At 43.5% G+C, this 17,832-nt stretch overlaps 1 protein-coding gene across 2 annotated transcripts in view; it reads left to right on the top strand.

The window, feature by feature from the left end:
- The window catches only part of LOC103262420 (mediator of RNA polymerase II transcription subunit 27), a 149,518-nt gene that overhangs the window by 65,179 nt on the left and 66,507 nt on the right, over positions 1-17,832 (top strand). The window contains exon 3 of one of the 2 annotated variants that reach the window (XM_008060039.1): positions 10,780-10,910. In XM_008060039.1, coding sequence (XP_008058230.1) covers positions 10,780-10,910 — 131 coding nt within the window. Of the gene's footprint in view, positions 1-10,779; positions 10,955-17,832 lie in introns of those variants that run through there. The other variant, XM_008060040.2, reaches the window with a different exon arrangement.

Genomic DNA, 17,832 nt, shown 5'->3' with positions numbered 1-17,832 from the left:
GGGAAGGCTGAGGCGGAAGGATCGCTGGAGCCCAGCAGGTTGAGGCTGCGGTGGCCGGGAGCGGCCACTGCACTCCAGTCTGGGCGACAGAGTGAGACTCCAACTCAAAAAAAAAAAAAGAAAAAGATGTGTATAATAATCTAATCATATATATACTTTTTTTTAAAATTGGATTGGTGATTTTTCAAAAGACCTGTTTACTAGTTTCCTGACTAATGAGACCCCGGGAAATGAATGACAAATGCTTAGCCCTTTGCACCCAGATGTCCCCTCTGAGGGGACAGCGTAAATCTAGCAAACCATGCGAATGTCATATAGAGATTATAGAGATTGCTGGTGATTACACAGGACATACTTATGCCAGCACACATTTTTCAAAAATGATGTTTTCTTGAAGTTCTTCATCCAAATTGCATGAATAAGCATATAAAGAAATGGAATATATACTGAGATATACGTAAATATCAGCTGGTGTTATGTAGAAAGAATTTTTTTCACATCTTTGAACAACAGACTGAACAATAAATTACTTATTAATGTAAGAGGAAGAAAATGAGATTGCATTGTCTGCTTGAATAGAAAAACACCAGGTGGAAGACATCCAACAAATTGTTATCGCACAACATGTATCAATGAACCTGCATGTTGGTGACTGTTTCACACGTTCTTCCCCGTGCCTTTCCTGTGACTATTTAGTGAAAAAAACAAAGTATGTTCTTAAACATGTAAGTGCCTGTTGGTGCCCTAGCCTTGTTCTAGCTCACACCAGGCACCAACATCGCAGGGAGCCTTCCCCACCCCCTCACTAGTTGCCTTCACTGGAAACTTTTGGTGACTAGTAAAATGCTGGCATCCCATAAGTAGATCTAAATTTAATCAGTGTTGATTTTTATACTAGGAAGTCAAGCTTAGACTGTTTTCTAGAGAAGTATTTATAATACAGAATTTCAGTGTTAGAAGGGACCTTGGATGTAACTCTAGCCTTACTTTGTAGTCTTTTGATTCAGGCCTTAAGTGTGCATTTGAAAATGAATACCCTGCATTTCTGGTAGGAATATAAATATAATTCTGGGATGTGTCACTCTTCCCTGCTACTTTTGTCTTTGGTCAGTAACAGAACCGTCAAACGCACATTCTGTTTTTCTTGGGTACAGAAGTGTAGTGTGTAAATGAACAATGATTCTGAGGTGGTTCAAGCTTAGTTGGAGACAAGAACACGATGGTCCACCTGACATGGGCTTCTTCCCCGTATATTAATAGAAACACAGGCAAATGAAGTAGCCTACCATGTTGCTCCTTTTCAGAGGGCAGGCTCCCACTCATTGTCACCACCTACCCGCCAATAATCTGTCCTGGTGTCTCATGACTACATCGTCAAATTTTGCCTTGATCCTGTCTATGGTTTTTGTCTGCATCGTCTTGAGTGGCCAAGTGTCTTGGTTTAGGCTGCTATAACAATACCATAGATGGGATTAAACAACAAACATTTATTTCTGATCGTCCAGGAGGCTGGGAAATCCAAGATCAAGGTGCCAACAGATTTGGTGTCTGGTAAGGGCCCTCTTCTTGGTTTGCAGCTGGCCACCTTTGCCATATCTGCATGTGATGGGGGGCTGGAGACCTCATCCATACCTAATTATCTCCCAAAGGCTCCACCTCCAAATATCATTACATTGGAGATTAGCCTTCAACAGGAGAATTGTAGGGTAGGGGGCAAAAACACTCAACCCATAATACCAGGTGATTCTCCAGTGTGATCAGTTTCTTTATGACCCTGTACATTGCTCTCTGGACCACGTGGGACAAAGGGTGAGATTGTGGTATGAAGTGAGAGGTACTTGCCAGGAGACAGGACAACACAGGTCTTATGTATCCTTGTCTGGCTTTTCTCTTCTGTTAGCATTAGCTGCTCATCTTTTCTTTTTCTTTTCTGTAGTTGTCTTTCTTGCTCCCTTTGCAAACAGGGATATGATGTTGCTTCCTCCATTTTTAGTCATAGTCACATATCTGTTAGATATCTGTTAGATAGATATATCTGTTTGGATATATGAGTGATGTCTCTTCTAAGAGGATTGGCATCTTTGAAGTATGATAGCATGTGTACAGCTGTAGTAGTAAATAGGAGCAGTTGTGGAGAAAGGCCTATTAATAAAGGTGTGAATTCTGGGGAGTTATATTAGAGCAATTCTTTTTTTTCTTTTCTTTTTTTTTTTAAGGCAGAGTCTCACTCTGTTGTCCAGGCTGGAGTGCAGTGGTGCAATTCTGGTTTACCGCAGCCCTGACCTTCTGGGCTCAAGCAATCCATCTGCCTCAGCCTTCTGCCTCAGTTTCCCCAATAGGTAGAACTGTAGGCACATGCCACTACACCCAGCTAATTTGTAGAGACGAGGTCTCTCTATGTTGCCTAGACTGGTTTCAAACTCCTGGGCTCAAGTGATTCTCCCACCTCAGCCTCCTAAAGTGCTGGGATTACAGGCATGAGCCACCATGTCCAGCTTCAGTAGAACAATTAATGACCCTAAACATTAGAGATATTTAAGCAAGAAAAAGACTGCTATCTGCCCTGTTTACTTCTTTGATGACTTTTGAAGCTTGGACATTTGAGCATTGATATGCAGGAAAAAAAGAAACCCAAATGGCATTTAGCATGTAGATAATGCCACAGTTGAGCAGGAAGCCCAGCCCTGCTTTCCTAGTAATTGAAGGAGCTGAAACCTCGCTTCCCAGTAGAGAACAAATAGGCAAATAAATTGGATGCTTCCTTCTTATGGTTTATTGATGCTGTTTTGACCAAGTAAAAAGATTATTTACTCATAAAAACTCAAATCTAAGGCTTTTTTAAAAACTATTGGCTATTTGAAAGAAGCATTAGGAGATAAAAGGAGGAAAGAAGCTAATATCGTTATCTGATGTTTAGATTAAAACCCAAGCAAAACAATTAGATTTATGGTATTTTTCTGTAGCTGTTTTCCTTGGCACAGATAATATCAGGCAAGCTTGCCTGTTTTCTGCTTAGTGTTATGTTCAAAGAAAGAACCAGGGCTCTGTCATAACACATGGTTCTTTCTCATTAGCTGGGAATAAAACAAATTTCAATAATGAGGGGCAAAGGTCTTTGTAACTCAACGTGGTGACAAAGTGTCCCTGGTTTTGCACAAATCTTAGTTCTAGTTGAAAGTTTAATGGTTTGGGGAAATATGACTGAAGGGGAATCTCAAATTAACACCCACCTTCCTCATCCCCAAGGCCACATACATATACATCCTGCTGTATGGGACATGACTTGTTCCAGGTGGATGTGGCATGGATCCGTCCAGGTGTCATGTGTCCTTAGACTGTGGCTGTGGGCTTTAGCGTGTGTACTCTGGAAGGTTTTTCAGTGCATTTGTGCCAGCTAGCTTTGGCTGTTTGAGTCTGTGGTCTACAGGGGATGTGGCGCTGGTGTCCTGGCTTGCTCTCATTATATACAACACGCATTCTCAAAGAGAGTTCTGTAGTAAAAACAGATTATACATGTGGATTCTCCTGGACAACAAGAGAGTTTATAAAAACCCATTAGGCGCTAGCACAACTGCCCCATCACAACAATGTCAAAGCTACTAGGAAGGGTAAAATATGCTACTGTATATTAGTAGTGGCAGTAGTGGGAAACTGCCAGGGGACAGGGGGATATACCTCATCAACAGGGTGTCTGCATAATAAACATTCGTATACCTAATCCTGAATTATACTCCACATCTTAAAAAAAAAATGCAACTGCTGAGTCCAGAATTTAGGTTTTCTGAACAATGCTGAAGTTTCTGTGATTTCTGGATTTCTTTCTCTAAAGTATTTGACTCAGTATGAAAACATCTTCAAACCCTCCACCTCACGCGTGACTGGAGTCGGTAGGAGGGAAGAGCACGTAGCATCTCAATGTCTGAAAGGGGTCAAAGTGCAGGGTGCAGACTAGAGCCAGCTGGTGCTGGTGACATCACCACCTCCTTAGTGCGATCTAGTTCCCTGCTCAGAAGGAGTTGCTGTGTTTCTTTGCTGAAGGGGAGATAACAAATGCCAGTACACTTAGCCCCGCAGGAAACAGTTGTGTATGGCTCACATCCCTCTTACGATACATGTAACTTTGACCTCTTTAAGACTAGAGTCTCCTTTATAGACAATGGGGGTGGAGGTGGAGGTAGTGGTGAGAGTTGGTGTCTATAAGGCCCTCTCTGTTCAAATTCTATGATTGGAAGTAATCTGAGTGTAGTCCCTGTGGGTGTGTTTTCCTGAATTCAAGCCTGCAGACATACCCGTTTTGGGCAATTGGAATAAAAGGAACAAAGGTTTCCTTCATTGTCCTGTCATGGCAGTGAGCTCCTAGAAACCAGGTGTATGTTTTCATCAGGGGCCAGCCTTAAGAGGATTGTCGAATGGAGCCACTCTGTCCTCTAGCTCGGTTACGGTGCTAGGCTAGGTAAGGCCAGCATTCCTACTATTCTGTCAGTCCACTTGTCAGTTGACAAATTCATTAGTGTCGCCTGTATGCAGTGCACTATCCTGGACATTGAATAGAGTAATCAATAACAAAGTCTGTGCCCTTGAGACAAGTCTCCCTGGACGACAGCTTCACTCTTGGACCAGGAAGTGACACAAGGCTCCCTTTCCTGGGTACTGGACCCCAGGACTGGCAGGAGCTCTGAGCTTGAAGAGGGAAATGGGCTTAGAGTGACTGGTGGAGGCGGTGGTGGGCGGGGCCCCTACTCCCCTGACCTCTCCAGCCTCCCTCGCCCCCCTACGCTGAGCTGGTCGGAATTCTTTAGAACTTGGCTCTTAGACTTGCATCCAAAGGGTTTGGCTGCTGGAAGTACTGGTGTGTCTTACTGGTGTTCTTAGAAACTTATATGTAAAGTGGTTTTTAAAAATAAAATGGGCTGGGCTCGGTGACTCAGCCTGTAATCCCAGCACTTTGGGAGGCTGAGGTGAGTGGACTGCCTGAGCCCACGGGTTTGAGACCTGCCTGGGCAACTCGGCAAGAACTCATCACTACAATAAATCAAAAAATTAGCCAGGCATGGTAGCACGCGCCTGTAGTTCCAGCTACTTGGAAGGCTGAGGCGGAAGGATCGCCGGAGCCCAGCAGGCAGGTCGAGGCTGCGGTGGCCGGGCGTGGCCACTGTACTCCAGTCTGGGTGACAGAGTGAGACTCCAACTCAAAAATAAATAAATACATAAAAATAAATAAAATAAGTAAAATGAATCTTACTTAAGGTCAGGAGAGCTTTTATTTTTTCTTCCTCCTTAAAGAAGTTTTTGGGAAATTCTTGAGAAGGAAATAATAATTTTCATAGTGAAAAGAATCAAGTCTTGATCGATCTGGCTTACAAGTTTTGAGATTTTTGAACGTCAGGGACTCTTCATGTGGGATTCAGCCATATGGCGTGGGTGGAATAATGCTGCTTATGAGGAGAGCGTAGGCCCTAGGGCGGTCCCAGCACACACTTCTGCTTTTAAGTACTGGGCCGAATTGACTGCCACTGGCTTAATTAGTATATCGAACTCGAGCGGTCTGATGAATTTCTTTCTATTCTCTTTTCAGACTTTGGTCATTGCAAAACATTTCCTTGATTTTTTTTTTTTTTTTTGAGTTGGAGTCTCACTCTGTTGCTCAGGCTGTTGTGCCACGGCCACCGCAGCCTCGACCTGCTGGGCTCAGAAGGTCCTTCCGCCTCAGCTTCCAAGTAGTTGGAAACACAAATGTGCTTCACCACTCCTGGCTAAGTTTTTGATTTATTGTAGAGACGATGTCTCACCAAGTTGCTCCAGCTTGTCTCGAACCCCTGGGCTCAGGTAGTCCTCTTGCCTCTGCCTCTCAAAGTGCTGGGATTATAGGAGTGAGCCACTGTGCCCGGCCTGCTTTTTTGGAGCAGGTAGAAGCATTCAGAACCGTGCGGAAGATCTCAAGCTAGTGGAGAACCAGCCAGGGGTATCATTGCTCATCTGATTTTCTGAACCCAAGATTTAAGTCAGAAACTTTGCATTTGAATTCTGTTTTTGTCACTTTTATACCATTTCCTTCTGCTATATGTTGTTACTTGTGATCTGAAGCATATTAAAGTGAATTGAATTTTGACCCCAATCGTTTGGACTCTTTAAAAGAAGATTCTGTAGACTTAGGCTATCCAATGGAAAATATTTGTTAAGTCTATTGTATTAATATTATATGGACATTTCTTCACATCAAATACCCTTCTAACTCTTTTAGAAATTTAGAGGAATCAGATTTTAGAGTTTGATGGGTCCTTGGAGAAAATATATTGCATATGTTCTAGAGTGGGACATGAGATGTGTACAGTCACACGGCTCTTAGTAACAGAGGAGCACATTTTCAAAGAGAATGCTTGTGACAGAGACTTAGTCCCTAAATGAAAGCTTACCAAGACCCTACCTGACAACTCTTGGAGCTTCTTGCATAGTCATGGAATTAAAAAAAAAAACAAAACTATTTAGTAAATCAAAGTTTTCCTGATTCTAATTGGTCTTTTCCCCAGACCAATTTTTCTCGGCTATCGAAGTAATTAGTAGATATAATTGATTAGAAAGGGCTTTAAGTTGAGAACTGATAGAGGAATCTTAGGCCACTCATAGAAAATAGAAAGTGGGAATTAACAAATAGCCAAATTTTCACTGAGAGAAATATTCTCAGAAATCCAGAGAACACTGCCACACTGAAACGGCTATTTCCGAGGAGTAATAAGTTAGCAGTGAATAAAGAACTTCCTTCTCCAGCTTGCCACACTCATAAGATATGGAAATTAAAAGCCTAGATTGTTTTATTTCTCTCCCTTTTTCATTTTATTCTTGCTGGTTAGTGGAGAAATGATCTTGGATAGAAGAATCACATGAGAACTTTGATAAGTTACTGTTTGAAATAGAGTAGTTTCCATGCTACAAACATTTGGAGAGAAGTATGTTTATTGAAATACATTTTATAGAAAATATTACAGAACCTGTAATTGAAAACTTATGGCAGTATTTTGGGGAGTGATATGTTTTTAATGTTAATTTGTGGATTCGCTCTGAACTCCCTTCTGCTGTTTTAGAACCATTGGCTGAGTGAACATTTTCCAAGAGTCTTTTCAGATCTAAACTGTGTTTCATGGAATGGAGTATTTGCTGCTTAAATAATGTATAAATCCACTTGGACAGGAGCTGCCTGTCAGTTTTATTAACTTTGACCTTTTCTCCCATTATAAAGGTGGTTCAGTAAATATTTAATGGGCCCCTTATAGATCTTGACAGTCGGAGCCGTGTTCCTGGAAACTGGGATACTTATATGTGATTAACAAATGTTGCTTAATCATTATGAATCAGCTCTCAAGGGTAGATTTTGTTTTGGGGAGGAGGAGTCCTTCTGCCTACGTGTGCTCTTAGGGGTGCATTGCACACTGGGAGTGTCCAAGATGGTAGAGGTTTCCAAGGAACCCTTTAAAAGACAGACAGCAGTTAGTATACATTTCTGCTGTTTTGGGTTTTTTTTGTTTGTTTGAACAAAGGATCAAAATGATGCCAGGTGGACAAAATCACCCTGCCACTCTGCATCGTTAGCAGGACTCTTCCACTCCAAGAGTCAGCAGGCCTGGAATGGCTGAGCTTGCATGGACCCTAATAAAATACAACGAAGGAGAGCCAAAAGGAGAGACGATTCCTTGAGCCAGGAGGGGGCCCCTGCCAAGCTGTCTTTCCCTGCAATTCCATAAAGCCCCATGCATATTGCACTCATTGCAGATTCGGGCAGGGAAGATCGAAACCCAAGTAGCTGACATTTTGAAACACTGTCTTTCAAACTTGTACTGTCCCTTGCTTCCATTGATTTCCCATTTAAGAAACCTGTAGGAAAAAAACAAATTTGGGCAAAATTCATTGTTTTAAGATGAGTTGTTAGAGCCCAATTATGCCCCACCCCATCCTGAGAAGTACTCTATTTTTATTATGAATGTGATATGTCTTTGTCTTGTATTGGGCAATCACAGGGCTCCCACAGCACATTGACCAAGTAAATCAAGAGCCTGTTAAAAAGCAATATGGGTGCTCCAAACACAGACATTTCAGTCGCATGGAGTCACTGGATAGCTTCATTTTTATAGCCACTTCCCAGGAGCAGATCATTTCAATTAGTTTTGTTTTCTTCACTCTCTATTTGCGTGCAACCTGATGGCTTTAGGTAAGGCCATTTATTTTTCAGACCATTATTACCCTTTGTATGCTGGTCCCAGCCCTTTCTTTGGTGGTCACCAGTTTCATTACCATGAGCTGTAATATAGCTGACTTGGCAAGGAAAATCTATGCCTTGGAAGAGCGTTTTGAGAAGAAATTGATTCAGAGCTTTAGAATGAATTACTATTTGTATGTTTAGTTAGTTCTACATAAAAATGTTTGAAAGACCTTGCTTAATTTGAGAAGAGAGGAAGAAACATATTGGATGTTATAAGTGGTCTCACTCCAAATTCTTAGCTTCGCATTTTCACATTTGAATGTTTCATTTACATCTGTATCAAAATTGGGACACCTTTCCAGGATAATTTTTTTTTTTTTTGAGTTGAGTTGGAGTCTCACTGTGTCTCCCAGACTGGAGTGCAGTGGCCACTCCTGGCCACCGCAGCCTCGACCTGCTGGGCTCCGGTGATCCTTCCACCTCAGCTTTCCAAGTAGCTGGAACTACAGGCACGCGCTACCACGCCCGGCTAATTTTTTGATTTATTGTAGAGATGAGGTCTCACCAAATTGCCCAGGTGGGTCTCGAACCCACGGGCTCAGGCAGTCCCCTCACCTCAGCCTTCCAAAGTGTGGGATTACAGGCTGAGCCACCGAGCCCGGCAAGGATAATTTTCTTACAGGGAAATTGAAAACAACTCTTATGATCTAAAACACAAAAGTAGGGGATTAGCAAAAGAAGATAAAAGTTATTGCCACGTGTCAAATTGAATGTAAGTTTCATTTGGCAAGGAGTGAGAATGAGTTGTATTTTATTTTATTTTATTTTTTTGAGTTGGAGTCTCACTCTGTCGCCCAGACTGGAGTGCAGTGGCCGCTCTTGGCCACCGCAGCCTGAACCTGCTGAGCTCCGGCGATCCTTCCGTCTCAGCCTTCCAAGTAGCCGGAATTACAGGCATGTGCTACCACGCCTGGCTGGTTTTTTGATTTATTGTAGAGATGAGGTCTTGCTGCCCAGGCGGGTCTCGAACCCGCGGGCTCGGGCAATCCACTCACCTCAGCCTCCCAAAGGTGCGGGATTATAGGCTGAGCCACCGAGCCGGCTAATGAGTTGTATTTTAAATAAAAAATTCCTGATGGTAGGAATTAGGGGGATCGACTGCATTAGGGCACAAGAGAGCCTTCTGCAGTGATGGAAAATTTTCTATATCTTGATTGGGGTGGTGGTTATACAGGCATATATTTTTGTCAGAACTCATTAAACTGTACACTTAAAATGAGTGCATTATGGTTTACATAAATTATAACTCAGTAAGGTGGATTTTTTAAAGTCCTGTTTGGTTTAGAGCTAGGCAGTATCATTTCTCTCTTCTAAAAGAGAAATTGAAGTACAAAGAATTACAGTGATCTGTCCTGAGTAACCTTGAAGCTCAGCAGTTTGTCCAGGAATAAGCAAAGGATGGTGTGCTGACTAGTTTAAACCATGCTGCTTCCTTACCCCCATTAATTGTTCCAGTCTCATGTACATGGAAGTGAAATCGACTTCTCTGCCCAGTTCTCTTCGATGAGCCTATGTCCATTTGCAGACAGCGTTGTAAGGGATATTCATGAGCTTGTTCTTATGATGGATGTTTGTGTCTTAACCACTGACAACGGTTCTGAATGCTGACTCATAGTGTGCTCAGATCTGTGTGTTACAAGCCATGCTGTGGTCATGGTGTACTGCAGTAGACTGTGAGTTCCATGGTTTTTATCTTCATGACAGTAGCAAGAGTTCTCAGAACTAAGTTTATCTCTAAGGAAAACCTCTGGATCTTCTTATAAAAAAAAAAAGATTTAGTCTTTAAAACCATTTACACAAAGCGTGTATGAACAGTAGTGAAAAGTAAAGAAAAAAGTCAAAATTACCTAAACTCTACTACTGAAAAATATACTCTTAGCATTTTGGAGAACTTTTTTTTTTTTAAGTGTCTCCCTGTTTATAATGTAATCTGATTTCTTTAATTCAACAAAATGATGTTGTAAAATTTTTTTTTAACCCATTTCCCAGTCTATCGTTGGACAGTCCTACTGCATCCCATTTTCATCATGATGTAACGCTGTGATGAACAATCTTGTTTCTTTTCTTATCTGTCGGATTATTTTCATATAGACAAATTCCTTGAAGTATAGTGTTAGTAGCTGTATTTGAAATTACTTAAAATATTCAGCCAGGCGTGGTGGCTAATGCCTGTAATCCCAGCTCTTTGGGAGGCCAAGGCGGGAGGATTCCTTAAACCCAGGAGTTTCAGGCATGCCTGGGCTTCGTCTCGACAGAAAATCAAAAAATTAGGTGGGCCTGGTAGCACACACCTATAGTCCCAGCTACTCAGGAGGCTGAGGCAGAGGATCACCTGAGCCCAGCAGGTTGAGGTTGTGGTGAACCGTGATCATGCCATAGTGCTCCAGCCTGAGCAACAGAGTGAGGTCCCAACTCAAATAACAACAGAAGTGTTCTAAGGGGCCAAGGTGATCAAGTATTGATAGTTCTGTACCCCCTGTCCTGCTTTTACCAAGTGTGTTTTCTCCCCCTTTCGTTTCCCGCTGCAGTTGCAGTACCATGCCGGTCTAGCGTCTGGCCTTTTGAACCAGCAGTCGCTGAAGCGCTCGGCCAATCAGATGGGAGTGTCTGCTAAGCGGAGACCGAAGGCACAGCCCACCACTCTCGTCTTACCGCCTCAGTGAGTGATCATTTTGAAAAATCCTCCAGTCCTGGGTGAACTTTAACTTGGTGCTTGTTTTTGGCCTGTGGAAAGTTACTGGTTTTTTAAAAATTGTTTCTTTCTTTTCAAAAGGTTCTCTTTTAGGATTAGTCACCAAGCATCATGATAACATCATTTGCATAGATCTTTATGAGGCAGCTCTAGTGCAGTTCATAGTTTATTTATCTTGTGTGTGACTTTTCCATCTAGGATTTTAAGTTACCTCCTGGCTTGTTCCTCATCACATTCTTGAAGTTGGCAGATTATGAGTACAGTTGTCTTTCTTTTACAAATGAGGCAGCTGAGCAGTTTGTTTTGTTAAGCAGCAGACCCCCTGGAGAATCTGCTAGAGCTGGGATTAGAATCAGTGCTAGGCTCGCTTGTCCTTGGAGATAGGGGTCTTCTCCTTCTGTGGCCCAGACTGGTGTTGAGCTCCTGTGCTCAAGCCATCCTCCCGCCTTGGCCTCCCAAAGTACTGGGATCACAGGCATGTGCCACTGTGCCTGGCTTCTTTTTAAGATAGTAATATATATGTTTTTCTTTTTTCTGATAGGTGGGATAATGGAGACAGGAAGGTTCACAGGGCATGCACCATGATGATTTCTTTCACACGTGTGTGTATCCATGTAGCAACCACTTTCCGAAGCCCATAAGGCTCATGTGCCCTGTGATGCCTGTGCTGCCTGCTTCCCAGGTTTCACACTGTTCTGGCTTCTTTAAACGGTTCATTTTGCCTGTCCTTGAACTTCCTACAAATGGAATCATACAGTATGTCATTTTTTTGTAATCTGTTCTTTTGCACTCAGCATAGTTAGCTGTTGCACTCACCCCGTCTGTTCTTTTTTGTTGTGGTGTAGTATTCCTCTGATTATGCCACACTTGATTCACCCTTTTGCCTGCTGGGCTATTTTGTATTGGAAGCCCTGGCAGATGAGTGCAAGGCTCATTCAATGGCATGGAATCAGAAATGTGGGCAAGGCAGTCCTGTTCATATCTCTTTTGTCACAATGCACACTCCTGGGAGGTGCGGGACTCCCAAGAGCCTGGACTTGGACTTCAGATGCATTTCCTGGCCTGTCCTGCTCTCCTGTTACACTCTCTTTTGTTTACATCCTTAGTTACATACCGCATTTTTCCTTTTGTAGCCCAAGGAAGTGTTCGTATATGATACTCAATTGTTTGCTTTTGCTCAAGATGTCATCTATGCTCTGTTGATGAGCAAGTGCCTACTCTGTGCCGGGCATGGTTCTAGGCCCAGGGGATATGAACACGGGCACAGACGTGGTCCCAGCTTCCTTAAGCTTTTCATTTGATTGAGGGGAACCCCCCCAAAAGCACCCCTAAACAAATTAACAAATTAATACCATAGTTTGTAGTTATGATTAGTGCTGGGAAGGGAATACACTGGTGGGGGGAAGGTGTGGGCGTGGGGACTACTGCTCGAATAGGGTGATCAGAGAAGACCTCTCTGAGGAGCGCACATAAGGCAGAGACTTGGGGAATGAGGAAGAGAAAGACCAGTGAAGAGATGGAGGGGCTCTGGGGGTTCTTTCTCCACTTGGTGGCCGCTCTGACACCCTTTCTCTACAATTCACTTCCAGACTTTCTCTACAGTTCACACTTGCTTCCAGGGTAGGACGAGCATAACCGACTCCAGCGAGTGGCTTTCATTGCCACAGGCATGCACAAGTGCGTATTTTTCATAAAGAAGCTCACTGCAGGGACAACTGCCTCTAGGGAAGCAAGGCGGAGCGTTCACTGTTTGGCAGAGAGCTTCCTAGGGGATGTGAGTTACTCTGTTGTTTCTCATGTGTTGATTTGGTCATTCTGCAGATCTCAACTTTCAGCTCTCTGAAGTCTAATGGGCCTTGTAACTTGTCACTTTCCCTGCATGGATTGTCTACTGAGGCAAGAGGTCTGGCGAGAAGTGAAAGACTTTCTAATGGTCCCATAAGACTAGAGCCAGAAAGTGTTTGTTGCTAACTCTCTCTTGACAAAAGTCAGTTCTGCGTCCATCTGTTCACCATTTGTTAATTTGCATTGGCTTGAAACCTGTTTACAGGTGACATGCTATTATGAGGACACTTAGAAACTATTTTAAGCATCAGGGCAATCAACAGACTCTGTTCTCATTCCAAAAAAGCAAGAGAGAGAAAGAGAGAGGGAGAGAGAAGTGGTCACAACTGTCATTATAAATTTATAATAAATCACTCAAAATACTTAGTTTCAAAGAGGAGAGTGGTTGCTGTGTCCTAAGAATACAACACTGGAATGATTTCCTATAGTTAGTAGCCTATTTCCTGTGAAAATGGACTGCTACATTTTCACATCATTGAGTTTTTTGGACTCATGTTGTCCTGGAATCCCTTTAAAGAACTACCGTCCAGTAGGTGGGATCTATATCTAAAAGACACTCGTTGCACTGGTAATGAGCACCTGTTATGCACCACTCATGTTTGATGTTGACTAAAACACTGGCCTCAAAAGTTGTTGTTTTTTCTTTTCCCACCCTTAAAGTTAAAAAATAGATTGGGTGTGGTGGTACACACTTGTAATCCCAGCCCCCTGGGAGGCCAAAGCAGGAGGATCATTTGAGGCCAGGAGTTCAAGACCAGCCTGGGCAACATAGTGAGACCTCATCTCTTAGGAAAAAAAAAAAAATTAGCCAGGTGTGGTGTCACACACCTTTAGTGCTAGCTACTCGGGAAACTGAAGCAGGAGGATTGCTTGAGCCCAGGAGTTCTAGGCTGCAGTGAGCTATGATTGTACCACTGTACTCCAGCCTGAATGACAGAGCGAGAACCTGTCTCAGGAGGAGGGGGCGGTAATCCAAAACAGTAATAGTATATACATAATATAACAAGAATAAAAAATAATAACACTACCATCCTGAGAAAGTGATTAAGGTTTTGCTGGATTTTTTTTTAGATTTTTTCTATGCATATATAATACATAATTTTTAAAAACAAAGGAGTGTATTTTAGTCTTACTCTATATCATGTCCCAACCTTTTATCGAATATAGTTGTTAAATTTAAAGTAGCATAATTTGACTTATGGAATATTCAAGTTTATATATTGATAGTCATATTATGACTGTATTCTGTAGAAGACTCCTAATTACAGCATTTGGTTATATGTACAACATGATCATAAACTAAAGAAAACCCTTTGACCACCCTTATAAAACACCCAAATCCTCCAAGGTTTTTGTATTAGTTATCTAGTGCTTTTATAGCAGATTACCCCAAAACTTGGGGCTTTAGCAACAGTAAGCATGATCTCACCATTTCTATGGCTTAGGAATCTGGGAGTGATTTGTTTGGGTGGGTCTGGCCCAGAGTCTGTCATAAGGTTGCAGTCAGATACCAGCCAGGGCTGCAGTCATCTGAAGGTTTGGCTGGGGAAGATATGACTGGGGTTAGGCACTCCACTTCCAAGACTGTTCATTCACATGGCAGCTAGTTGGTGTCAGCTGTTGGCAGGAGACCTCAGTTCCTCCCTTGGGAGACCTTTCCCCAAGATGCTTGAGTATCCTCAGAACATGGCATCTGGCTTCTCCAGAGCCAAGAATCTAAGAGAATGAGAGCCAGGCGGAGGCTACTCTTTTTATGCCCTAACCTCAGGGAGACACACAGTGTCCATTCCACATCCCTCCCTACCCCAGGGAACGGGATGAAGCTCTTTCTTTTGAAGGAAGAAGCATCTGTCAGACAACCTGCGGACACATTTTAAAACTGCCACGGTTGCCAGTGGGGAGAGACATTGCACATGGGAAGTATGGCTGAGCCTGTGAGCCCCATTTGCTTATTTATTCAGTGAGTATTTACTCAGGGCCTACAAGCGCTTGGTTCTGTGCACCGTGCTGGGGATTCAGAGATGAATAAGATATAATCTTGGCTTTCAGGAAGCTCTGCATAGGGACGGGGACAGACAAAGATCGGAGCATCATAGCAGTGTATGCTGAGTTGACTGACATGACCCTACAGTACCTGAGAAGGCCACGGGCAGGGTGCGGAAGGAGGCCTACTTAGGGAGGTCCAACTGGCTTCACTGTTTTTCCACTGCCACTTGTGAAGGTTAGAGACTATCTTAATTTTTTTTTTTTTTTTTTTTGAGTTGAAGTCTCACTCTATCGCCCATGCTGGAGTGCAGTGGCATGCTCACGATCCTTCCACCTCAGCTTTACAGGTAGCTGGAACTATAGATGTGTGCTACCACGCCTGGCTCATTTTTTGATTTATTGTAGAGATAAGGTCTCACCAAGTTGCCTATGCTGGCCTTGAACCCGTGGGCTCAGGTAATCCTCTTGCCTCGGCCTCCCAAAGTGCTGGAATTATAGGCGTGAGCCACCATGCCCAACCTATTTTATTTTATTTTTTGAGTTGGAGTTCCACTGTGTTGCCAAACTGGAGTACGGTGGCACAATTACGGCTCACCTCAGGTTCAACCTCCTTGGCTTTGGCTGTCCTTCCTCCTCAGCCTACAGGCATGCGCCACTACACCCAGCAAAATTTTAAAAATTTCTTTATACAGATGAGGTCTCACTATATTGCCCAGGCTGGCCTTAAACTCCTGGGCTCAAGTAATCTTCCCGCCTTGGCCTCCCAGAGTGCTGGGATTATAGGTGCGAGCCACCGTGCCTGACCGGAGGCGTTATTTTATTTTGAGAACTAGATGCTTTCTTGCATAGGCTTCCGGGGTCTCTGAGGGGAAGTATTATTTCTAAACGGTGGAGGAAGCCAGTGATGGGCCAGTGACTGGGTTCTCCCTGCACCTTCCTCTGCAACTCTGCGCATCTGTTAGCGTGGTGATGGGTGGGCTCCTGCGTTGGCTCTGCTCAGCAGGTGGATGGCATGAAGCCTGCCAAAGCAAAGCCACTGGCTCTGTTCAACTGTGCCGAGACCACAGACGTGGCAGGAATGCAGGAGATTTGTAACCATGTGTTTGTTTTTAAAATGCAGTTGGCTGTAACAGTAATCGTCTTTGAAGCCTCTGATCCCCCCCAAGTTCCCATAGGATGAGTGATTCATGGGATTAATGATTCATATCTTTCTCCCCCTCTAAAGAAGCTTGTAAGAAGATAAAGATGTTGTTCACGATGAAAGATATTTTCTCACATGTTCACATTCAGAGGGCGCTGATGAAGCGACCTCATTCCCGTGATTCCCAAGTGTTCAAATTAAGTCTTTTGCAGAAGGGGCACTGTCATTCCCATAAAGAGGCCGTGTCTGCTGTTGCTGTGTAGACAGTGTTGGACTTTTGACCCTCTTAGGATTGAGAGCAGCCTGGAGAGTGGCTATCTTATTGATTGATCTGTAAGTGACACATTGAGATATCTATGTAGTTATTATTTGTCTGATGTAGCTGTGTTGACTTACAGTCTGTCTTAGCAGCCTCGACTTTCTGTTTCAGTTTTGGTGTGCTTTTGTGTTAATGTGGAGTATTGGCTTAATCAGGATGGCCAAGCCGAATGGAGCTCGTCCTGGTGAAATGCTAGCTTTCAGTGATGGCAGAGGCGAAAGACTGTTCTGTGTTTTCACCTGGCACACCTAGATCTCATGTGGGTTTGAGGGAAAACACAGAGTTTTTCAGAATGGTTATTTCTTAAAGTATTGCCTTCATGCCCTTGAAGTTGTGGGGATAGATAGTTTCTCTCACATATGATCTTCTGTGGAAAGATCTCACCTCGGAATGAAGGGCACACTTCCTTTTGCTGACATCCTTCTCTGCAGTCCTGGGGATGAGCCGTTCACGCTCCCAGCTAAGAACAGCCCTTCCACGTGTCGACTGGGTCCCTTCCCCACCTTCGGTCTCCTTTCTCTCTCCCGCGCCGCCATTGTTTTCCTTTTTCCTGATCATTCCTGTTTGCAGGCAAGACATGCTTATGCAGAAAACCATCTCCTGTGAGAACACTTATCTCTTCACCCACCCCTTTCGCCTCCCACCTGCTCTCTCCTCTGCACAGCAAAACTCCTCCAGAGTCAATTATCCTTGTCTCCACCTTCTCTTCAACCCCAGGCAACCGCCGTTCTGATCTCTATACCTGTGCCTCAGCTTTGCCTCTTCTAGAACGTCACCTAAATGGAGTCATGCAGAACTGAATATTTTCTTTCTGGTTTCTTTTTCCCAACATGAAGTTTTGGAGATTCCTTTATGTTGCATTTGTTCCATTTTATTGCTGAACAGTATTCTTTGCTGTTTTTGGAGCCCATTGGTGTCATTTTCTCAGTGTCCTGCATCTGTTTCGATATTATCCAATACCTTCAAGAATGTAGAGTCTTTACGCCTCAATTCTTGGATGACCTAACTCTCAGGTTTGAGTAGCAACAACACCACAAAAGCAGTGTGCGGTGGCAAGTGTTTCTGGGAGAGAGCGTCGCTGATTCAGGAGGTAGCAGGGATAATGGCCCAGCACCATACCTTGGGGTTCCAGTGTTTGAACAACAGATTGCCTTCAGTACGGCCATCATTTGACTCTGGGAGTTCGGCCATCATTTGACTCTGAAAGAGGCTCATTTCTGCCACCGCCTTGCACACGAATTCCCAAGAAGATCTTCGACTTGCAGTGACACATGGTGCTTATCCAGATGATTGGATTCCTTCCAAGATGTGTGGTAATGCTGTTTCTGTTCTTGAAAGGCGGAGGCTCATGTTGTCTTTTGCTTGATGTAAAACCGACAGGAATCACAGAAAGCGCGGTGGCAACGTGAGCCTGTCCTTGGCCATAGCAGGCAGGAAGGTGGGTGGCGATCGTGGCCTTTGCTGTTTAAACTGAGCAGGGCAGACACTTGCCAGGATGAAGCTCACAAAACCAAGAGGTTCTTCTTGTGGCTCCCCTGCTGTTATTTCATAATTTCTTCTGTTGCTCAGTTTTGAGACTTTTTTTTTTTTTTTTTTTT

Source organism: Carlito syrichta, unplaced genomic scaffold (assembly GCF_000164805.1).
Source record: "Carlito syrichta isolate Samal-C Ts95f unplaced genomic scaffold, Tarsius_syrichta-2.0.1 Scaffold304490, whole genome shotgun sequence".
In the NCBI taxonomy this organism is placed as follows: Eukaryota; Metazoa; Chordata; class Mammalia; order Primates; family Tarsiidae; genus Carlito; species Carlito syrichta.
Note: the sequence above shows the minus strand (reverse complement) of the source record. Positions and strands in the feature narration are given on the sequence as shown.